The 10,000-nt window shown below is 45.8% G+C and overlaps 2 protein-coding genes across 2 annotated transcripts in view; both read left to right on the top strand.

Annotated features, from left to right (window-relative positions):
• Window positions 1–9,302, top strand: part of cdhr5-rs (cadherin-related family member 5, related sequence) — a 9,925-nt gene extending 623 nt beyond the window's left edge. Inside the window, exons 2-16 of the mRNA XM_062443597.1 lie at window positions 475–531; window positions 626–718; window positions 811–897; window positions 1,665–1,775; window positions 1,902–2,066; window positions 2,177–2,267; window positions 2,378–2,484; window positions 2,590–2,790; window positions 2,948–3,079; window positions 3,179–3,257; window positions 3,517–3,710; window positions 4,091–4,111; window positions 6,606–6,976; window positions 7,228–7,438; window positions 9,069–9,302. Of these exons, the coding sequence (XP_062299581.1) occupies window positions 475–531; window positions 626–718; window positions 811–897; window positions 1,665–1,775; window positions 1,902–2,066; window positions 2,177–2,267; window positions 2,378–2,484; window positions 2,590–2,790; window positions 2,948–3,079; window positions 3,179–3,257; window positions 3,517–3,710; window positions 4,091–4,111; window positions 6,606–6,976; window positions 7,228–7,438; window positions 9,069–9,302 (2,154 nt within the window). The remainder of the gene's footprint in view (window positions 1–474; window positions 532–625; window positions 719–810; window positions 898–1,664; window positions 1,776–1,901; window positions 2,067–2,176; window positions 2,268–2,377; window positions 2,485–2,589; window positions 2,791–2,947; window positions 3,080–3,178; window positions 3,258–3,516; window positions 3,711–4,090; window positions 4,112–6,605; window positions 6,977–7,227; window positions 7,439–9,068) is intronic.
• The window catches only part of irf5 (interferon regulatory factor 5), an 8,656-nt gene continuing 7,624 nt past the window's right edge, over window positions 8,969–10,000 (top strand). The window contains exon 1 of the mRNA XM_062443477.1: window positions 8,969–9,254. The gene's annotated coding sequence lies outside the window, so the exon portion shown is untranslated. The remainder of the gene's footprint in view (window positions 9,255–10,000) is intronic.

Genomic DNA, 10,000 nt, shown 5'->3' with positions numbered 1-10,000 from the left:
CTGAGACCAGACACACCTGAGACCACCTGAGACCAGACACACCTGAGACATCTGAGACCAGACACACCTGAGACATCTGAGACCAGACACACCTGAGACATCTGAGACCAGACACACCTGAGACCAGACACACCTGAGACCATCTGAGACTACCTGAGACCAGACACACCTGAGACCACCTGAGACCAGACACACCTGAGACATCTGAGACCAGACACACCTGAGACATCTGAGACCAGACACACCTGAGACCACCTGAAACCAGACACACCTGAGACCAGACTCACCTGAGACCAGACACACCTGAGACATCTGAGACCAGACACAACTGAGACCACCTGAGACCACCTGAGACCAGACCGACCTGAAACCAGACACACCTGAGACCAGACTCACCTGAGACCAGACACACCAGACTCATCTGAGACCAGACACACCTGGGACCATCTGAGACCAGTTTTCTGTGTGTCACAGGTTCAGGGACCGGTGCTGATCGCAGAGCTGACATGTTATGAGGATGATGTCATACAGGTATGAGGATGATGTCATACAGGTACGTCATTTGTCCAAACAACTGAGTTGAGTGATGTCATCAGAGTGTCACCTGACTGTGTTGTGTGCTCAGAGCCAGTACCGGATCCTCGTGGAGATCCTCAACGAAAACGACAACAGACCCAACTTCCTGCCGGAGACGATTCAGCCGTTCAGCGTCAGCGAGGTACGCTTTAAATAAAGTCTGCTCATTTAAATAAAGTCTGCTCATTTAAATAAAGTCTGCTCATTTAAATAAAGTTAATTTAAATGTTGCAGCTGACGGCGGTGAACTCGGTGGTGTTCAGCGTGAAGGCCGTCGATGCGGACGGAGACATGATCAGATACATCATCGACCAATCATCAGTAAGAATACATATATACACACCTGTGTACCTGTCACATGACTGAATACACCTGCTGTACCTGTCACATGACTGAATACACCTGCTGTACCTGTCACATGACTGAACACACCTGCTGTACCTGTCACATGACTGAATACACCTGCTGTACCTGTCACATGACTGAATACACCTGCTGTACCTGTCACATGACTGAACACACCTGCTGTACCTGTCACATGACTGAACACACCTGCTGTACCTGAACACACCTGCTGTACCTGTCACATGACTGAATACACCTGCTGTACCTGAACACACCTGCTGTACCTGTCACATGACTGAATACACCTGCTGTACCTGTCACATGACTGAACACACCTGCTGTACCTGAACACACCTGCTGTACCTGTCACATGACTGAATACACCTGCTGTACCTGAACACACCTGCTGTACCTGTCACATGACTGAATACACCTGCTGTACCTGAACACACCTGCTGTACCTGTCACATGACTGAATACACCTGCTGTACCTGTCACATGACTGAACACACCTGCTGTACCTGAACACACCTGCTGTACCTGTCACATGACTGAATACACCTGCTGTACCTGTCACATGACTGAATACACCTGCTGTACCTGTCACATGACTGAACACACCTGCTGTACCTGTCACATGACTGAACACACCTGCTGTACCTGTCACATGACTGAACACACCTGTCACATGACTGAACACACCTGTCACATGACTGAACACACCTGTGAACTGTCAACTGCAGCCGGACGCGTCGTTCTTCAGGATCGATCTACCAAACAGCGGGAACGTGGTCCTGGATAAACCTCTGGACTACGAGACCAAAACCCGGTTGCAGCTGCTGATCCGGGCTGAGGTAGACCTGGTTCCCCTGGTTCCCCTGGTTCACCTTGTTCACCTGGTTCACCAGGAAATGAATATATCTCCACAGAACTCTGCAGCTATCTATCTAAGTTGATGTTTTATTTTGACGGTGAAACAGGAAGCGAACTCTGTGGAGAAGTTCAACACGACCGCCAACCTGACGGTGAACATCGAGGACGGAGACGACCAGTACCCTCACTTCCTGCCCTGCACACCTGTCTCTCCAGGTGTTCCTGTGTGCACTAACCCCACCTACACCGCCAACATCACTGAGACACTGCAGGTAACTTCCTCTCCTGTCCTCTCCTGTATACCTGTCCCCACCTGTCCTCTCCTGTACACCTGTACACCTGTCCCCACCTGTACACCTGTCCTCAACTGTTTGTGTTTCAGGAGCTGACTCTGCAGTTTTCTCCTGGTCCAATCAGAGCAGAGGACGGAGACAGAGGACTGGACACTCCTCTGGTCTACAGCATCCTGTCAGGTCTGTAACCAGGCTGTCGTCATGGTAACAGCTGCTGTTTTATCAGGCTGTAACCACGCCGTCGTCATGGTAACACCCGCTGTTTGATGGTTTGTGTGTTTGACCTGCAGGTGACGATCAGGGCAGGTTTGACATTAACGAGCACTCAGGTGAGATCACGTTAACGAGACGTGTGGACGACCGACACCTGATGCCCAGCTTCACCCTCAGAGTCATGGTACACATTCTGTTTCCTGTTTCCTGTTTCATTCACAACAATCACTGTTCACGAAGACAGATAAAACAGGTGTCCTCACCTGTCCTCACCTGTCTCACCTGTCAGGCGGCTCAGCAGGATGACCCTCTGAAGTACAGCGTGGCGGTGGTTCTGGTCCGGGTTCTCAGTCAGAACCTGTTCCCGCCTCTCTTCAACAGAACCATGTACAAAGGTTTCATCATCCAGAGCTCTAGTCCCGCCTCCATCATCTCCACCTACGGGAACCAGGTGCTGCTGGTCCAGGTGTCTGACCGGGACTTCTCTGACGTAAGAACAGCTGCACCTGTATGAACACCTGCTGAGTCATCACACCTGTCTAATCACACCTGTTTAATCACACCTGTCTAATCACACCTGTCTAATCACACCTGTCTAATCACACCTGTCCAATCACACCTGTCCAATCACACCTGTCCAATCACAGGGCCTGAATCCAAACATCCGGTACTCCCTCCATCCTCCATCAGTCAGTGACGGACTGTACCACGTCACCCAGGGGGGGGTCCTGATCGCCCGAGCTGAACGACTGCGCGCCTTCGACAGACACATCCTACAGGTGACCTTTACCTGTACTGTCTTATACTACTATACTGCAGGATTATCAATCAATCAATCAATGATGATGATGATGATGATGATGATGATGACTCTGCAGGTTGTTGCCAGAGATGAAGAATCAGGTGAAGAAGTTTCTGCTTCAGTGGACATCGAAGTTCTTCAGAGAGGACAACCAGGTAACACACAACACACCTGAACATGCTTTCAAGCTGTAGTTCCTCGTGGTGCGTTCACTGACATGAACTCCTTCCTGCTGTAGTTCCTCGTGGTGCGTTCACTGACATGAACTCCTTCCTGCTGTAGTTCCTCGTGGTGCGTTCACTGACATGAACTCCTTCCTGCTGTAGTTCCTCGTGGTGCGTTCACTGACATGAGCTCCTTCCTGCTGTAGTTCCTCGTGGTGCGTTCACTGACATGAACTCTTTCCTGCTGCAGTTCCTCGTGGTGCGTTCGCTGAGGAGCAGCTGTTCGGGGATGTGGACGGTAGGCTGGCCGGAGGAATCGCTGCCATGTTCGTGCTGCTGTTTCTTTCGGCTCTTCTGTTTTTCCTCCTTCGAATCATCCGGAGACGACGACAACGAGAACCTGATGAACAAAGAGCCGTAACCCTCGGAAAACATCCCAGCGTGGTAAAAAAATGACACTGCAACCTTTAAAAACCTTTACAGGAAGTTACATTAAAACACCTGACGAGAGAATCTGTGAATTACATAAAAACATTAAGGTTGATTTTTACTCTGTAAAACAACCAGAGACACAAATTATACATTGTGTGAAAGATCAGTGATGGAAAGGTTGGGGGGGGGGGGGGGGGGGGGGTAATCCTGGACCTGGGGGGGTAACCCTGGACCTGAGGGGGGGGGGGTAACCCTGGACCTGAGGGGGGAGGCGGGGTAACCCTGGACCTGAGGGGTGGTAACCCTGGACCTGGGGGGGATAACCCTGGACCTGAGGGGAGAGGGGGTAACCCTGGACCTGCTAACATTGTGTTTCCTGTTCATCTCTGTAGAGTTTTCTCTGGTTTCACGCGGTGAGTTTAATGACTCGTCTTCATGTTGTGAATCTGAGTGTTTTGTGAAGTGTTTTTACATGTTTAAACTCACCGGCCACTTTATGAGGGACACCGGGTTGGTTCTGCTCTGGTACCGGGTTGGTACCGGGTTGGTACCGGGCTGGTACCGGGTTGGTACCGGGCTGGTACCGGGTTGGTACCGGGTTGGTACCGGGCTGGTACCGGGTTGGTACCGGGCTGGTACCGGGTTGGTACTGGGCTGGACCCCCTTCTTTAATTCTTGGTGGCAGAGATTCAGAAAGGTTCTGAAACCTTCCTCAGAGGTTTTGGTCCGTACTGAGGACCGGACCAAATCCCAAAGCTGCTCTGATGGACCGAGGTCCAAAAACCAGTCTGAGAGGTTCTGAGTTTTGGGTCGGATGAAGGTCCGGTATCATTGTTCATTACACTCAGTCATTAACATTCTCCATATCGGCCTTCTGGTTCATCTCATTTATAGGAAGTATTTTATCTAATATTCATGTTCACATCGTCTCATGTTAGGGTTAAAATCAAAGATAATATAACAATATGTATAACAAGTAAAATAGTGTTTAATGTTAATCTACTGAGCAGGATATTAGATGAGACATTAAGCAGCTTTCTGTTGGAGGTTTAATTTACTACATGTTGAAATAGTCACTGAATTAATATTTACTCTGTTTAATACGTCAAATATGAATAAAATCAAAGTGAGGAATAATCACAGCAAAATGTGCCTTACCTTTCTGAAGTATGTTATTAATTTCATGTTTAGCTGCTTTAATACGTTACAGCACTGTTTCACCTGTAAGTTAAGTCAGTGCATTAAAACTGAAGCATTGACTCAGCAGCTGCTTCTCTCCTGCAGCGCTAAACTCAAGGTGAACATACTCAGAGCTGATTGAACTAATTCAGATCAGCTGTTCTGGAACCAGATACTCAGAGTTTCCATCCAAGGCGGAGTGGGGGAGGGGCATGAGGCGGAGCGGGGGAGGGGCATGAGGCGGAGCGGGGGAGGGGCATGAGGCGGAGCGGGGGAGGGGCATGAGGCGGAGCGGGGGAGGGGCATGAGGCGGAGCGGGGGAAGGGCATGAGGCGGAGCGGGGGAGGGGCATGAGGACGGAGCGGGGGAGGGGCATGAGGCGGAGTAGGGGAGGGGCATGAGGCGGAGCGGGGGAGGGGCATGAGGCGGAGCGGGGGAAGGGCATGAGGCGGAGCGGGGGAGGGGCATGAGGACGGAGCGGGGGAGGGGCATGAGGCGGAGCGGGGGAGGGGCATGAGGCGGAGCGGGGGAGGGGCATGAGGCGGAGCGGGGGAGGGGCATGAGGCGGAGCGGGGGAAGGGCATGAGGCGGAGCGGGGGAGGGGCATGAGGACGGAGCGGGGGAGGGGCATGAGGCGGAGTAGGGGAGTAGCATGAGGCGGAGTGGGGGAGGAGCATGAGGACGGAGTGGGGGAGGGGCATGAGGCGGAGCGGGGGAGGGGCATGAGGCGGAGTGGGGGAGGAGCATGAGGCGGAGTGGGGGAGGGGCATGAGACGGAGCGGGGGAGGGGCATGAGGCGGAGGGGGGGAGGGGCATGAGACGGAGCGGGGGAGGGGCATAAGGCGGAGTGGGGGAGGGGCATAAGGCGGAGTGGGGGAGGGGCATAAGGCGGAGTGGGGGAGTAGCATGAGGCGGAGTGGGGGAGGAGCATAAGGCGGAGTGGGGGAGGGGCATGAGGCGGAGGGGGGAGGGGCATGAGGCGGAGTGGGGGAGGAGCATAAGGCGGAGTAGGGGAGTAGCATGAGGCGGAGTGGGGGAGGGGCATGAGGCGGAGTGGGGGAGGAGCATGAGGCGGAGCGGGGGAGGGGCATGAGGCGGAGCGGGGGAGGAGCATGAGGTGGAGGGGGGGAGGGGCATGAGGCGGAGCGGGGGAGGAGCATGAGGTGGAGGGGGGGAGGGGCATGAGGCGGAGGGGGGAGGGGCATGAGGCGGAGCGGGGGAGGGGCCCTCCTGAACCTGTGAACCAATCAACCTGTCAATCACCACGTAGCCACGCCCTAATGCATAACCTGCTTTATCGTCACATATAAAATCAGGGAGGCCAAAATGTCCCAAATGAACATCATACTGCATTGAAGAAGGCTTTAAACTAGCGATTGAGACCATAAACACATTTTGAAAACGTTTACTGAGGTTAGAAATCAAGTGAGAAGTTGGTGAATTCTCCATTGACTTGTATAGAGACGGAAGTCCTTTTGACACCAAAACGGTCGCCCCCTGGTGGCCTTTTGATAGAATGCAGTTTTAAGTTACTTCCTGGTTGGCCTCATTTCAGAGGACCAGAGTCTGTTTAACCTCCTACCTGGAAACCCCCCCAGGTGAGCAGGTGAACCTAATAAAGTGGCCGATGGGTGAAGTGTTTACATTCATACATCAGTAAACAGGAAGTGTTCCTCTGCATCACCAGAATAAAATACCCGTGACCTCTGACCTCTCTGTGATTGACAGGTGAGCTCCGGCCGGCCCGTGTTCTCCATGGACGAGATGTCCTACGACCCCCGAGCTTTCGGGCAGGAATTTGAGTCTTCGGGCTCAGGAAGTCTCCACGGCAGGCAGGGCGTCTACACCCGCAGACAGTCTCTGCAACCCCCACCTTCATCATCATCATCATCATCGGCCATCATCCTCGACCCAGGAAGCAGCTTCAGGTCTCACATGGATCCGTTTCCTGCCTCGGAACCACGCCGTCTGTCCGTGGTTAAAGAGGAACCTCAGACTGAAGGTGTGCTCACAGGTGATCAGCGTGATGACATCAGAGCAGTGACATCACAGACGCTCCACGGCGGCGACGGGAATACAACCCAAATATACGAGAACCCGTACAGAACGATGGCGCCGGTGATCTGTCTCTCTGGAGACGAGTCCAGCTCAGACGACTAGTAGAGACTCAGCAGCCAATCAGAGGACAGGACTGGAAAATCACCTGAACCACAAACTGTAAACACACCTGGAACAACAGCAGAGACTGTGATGTGTTCAGGGTCAGCGTGTTTATCTGTGATGTGTTCAGGGTCAGCGTGTTCCTCTGTGATGTGTTCAGGGTCAGCGTGTTTATTTGTGATGTGTTCAGGGTCAGCGTGTTCCTCTGTGATGTGTTCAGGGTCAGCGTGTTCCTCTGTGATGTGTTCAGGGTCAGCGTGTTCCTCTGTGATGTGTTCAGGGTCAGCGTGTTCCTCTGTGATGTGTTCAGGGTCAGCGTGTTCATCTGTGATGTGTTCAGGGTCAGCGTGTTTATCTGTGATGTGTTCAGGGTCAGCGTGTTTATCTGTGATGTGTTCAGGGTCAGCGTGTTTCTCTGTGATGTGTTCAGGGTCAGCGTGTTTATCTGTGATGTGTTCAGGGTCAGCGTGTTTCTCTGTGATGTGTTCAGGGTCAGCGTGTTTCTCTGTGATGTGTTCAGGGTCAGCGTGTTTATCTGTGATGTGTTCAGGGTCAGCGTGTTTCTCTGTGATGTGTTCAGGGTCAGCGTGTTTTTTACAGCTACATCCAGAAAACATCACAAGTTGGTCTCAATCACAGCGATTGAACTACACATATTGATCGTTGCAAAACATGTTTTAACTGAAATCATTTTACTTTTTAGCTTATTTCCATAAAAAGTCTCATAGAGTGAACAAATATGCAAAGTAAGGACCTGTGTGAATAACATGGATAGATAAATAGATAATTAGATAGATAGATGGATAGATAGATTACATTTTAAAATCATCTATTGATTGTAAACAGGTTTCTTTGGTGAAGTTTTACTGATCCTTTTGTTTCATGAAGAAGAATAAAACATCTGAACCGATCTGATCATGATTCTGATCTGTGAGCTCAGACCAGTTGCTCCTCCTGCTGGTCACTGCAGAACATGACAGACACTGTGCAGCTGCATGTAGTTATTATACAGACAGTATAAATATATAATGATAATGTCACACATACATCAGGATTATATATCTATGAACAGTTAGTAAGACCCTTCTCTCACTGTGTTTGTAATGAAGCATCAGCCTTATAACAGATCTCAGTCTGAACCAATCACCTGATGAGATTATTATTATTATTATTATTATTATTATTATTATTATTATTATCATTATTATTATCATTATTATTATTATTATTATTATTATTATCATTATTATTATTATTATTATTAATATTATTATTATCATTATTATTATTATTATCATTATTATTATCATTATTATTATTATCATTATTATTATTATTATTATTATCATTATTATTATTATTATTATTATTATTATTGTTATTATTATTATTATTATTATTATTATTATCATTATTATCATTATTATTATTATTAATATTATTATTATCATTATTATTATTATTATTATCATCATTATTATTATTATCATTATTATTATTATTAATATTATTATTATCATTATTATTATTAATATTATTATTATCATTATTATTATTATTATTCTTTCCAGATTTGACAGAGAAGCATTCATGAACAAGGAGTTAAAGTTAACTTTAACTGAACTTAACAGTCATCACTTCCTGTTTTTGACAGAAAATGAAAAGAAAGAGGAAGTGAGAAACCTGAGTCACATGATCAGTGATCTGTAACAGCCAGGAAGCGACCGGCTGCACCTTCACAATAAGAGACTACAACTAACACATTAATATGACTGTAACATAAAGAGATTATATAATAATATACTGTAGCATTTTATTTTGTGACTCGGGATTGTCAGACAGGAAGTGGAAGCAGTGAGTGACTCGGGCTAGTTCGGGCTAGTTCGGGTTAGTTCGGCTCTGAGTTCCTGTAACTTCAGTCTGAGCTCGTGCCTGCTGGTTTCCGGTCCTGTTGCTTTATTTCTTTCTTTGATTGATTGGTGACGTCACTGTTATCACTTAATCATCACTTTTACCGACGCACGAGCGTAGTTAGTCAACCGGGACCGGGACCGGGACCGGGATCCAAACCGGGACCTAAACCGTGACCAGGATCCAAACCGGGACCGGGATCTAAACCGTGACCAGTATCCAAACCGGGATCCCAACCGGGACCAGGATCCAAACCGGGACCAGGATCCAAACCGGGACCGGGATCTAAACCGGGACCGGGATCAGGTCTGTTCGGGTCTGATGTTTCAGTTCGTTTGTCTGACTCACAATTAATGATAGAAAACATGTTGGGTTTATATTTATATTATTTATATTATATTATATTATTTATATTAATATTAATATTATTTATATTATTTATATTATTTATATTATATTATTTATATTATATTATTTATATTATATTATTTATATTATTTATATCATACCATATTAATATTATTTATATTATATTATATTATTTATATTAATATTATTTATATTATTTATATTATATTATTAATATTTATATTATTTATTTATATTTACATTATATTATTTATAATATTTATATCATATTATATTAATATTATTTATATTAATATTATTTCTATTATTTCTATTATATTATTTATATTTATATTATTTATATTATTTATATCATACTATATTAATATTATTTATATTATATTATATTATTTATATTAATATTATTTATATTATTTATATCATACTATATTATTATTTATATTATATTATATTATTTATATTAATATTATTTATATTATTTATATTATATTATTAATATTTATATTATTTATTTATATTTATATTATATTATTTATAATATTTATATCATATTATATTATTTATATTAATATTATGTATATTATTTATTTATATTTATATTATTTATTTATATTTATATTATTTATTTATATTTATATGATTTATATTATTTATTTATATTTATATGATTTATTTATATTTAT

The sequence above is a fragment of the Scomber scombrus genome, chromosome 22, assembly GCF_963691925.1.
Source record: "Scomber scombrus chromosome 22, fScoSco1.1, whole genome shotgun sequence".
Taxonomy (NCBI): Eukaryota; Metazoa; Chordata; class Actinopteri; order Scombriformes; family Scombridae; genus Scomber; species Scomber scombrus.
The sequence above is the reverse complement of the archived record's forward strand: the minus strand, read 5'-3'. Positions and strand labels throughout refer to the sequence as shown.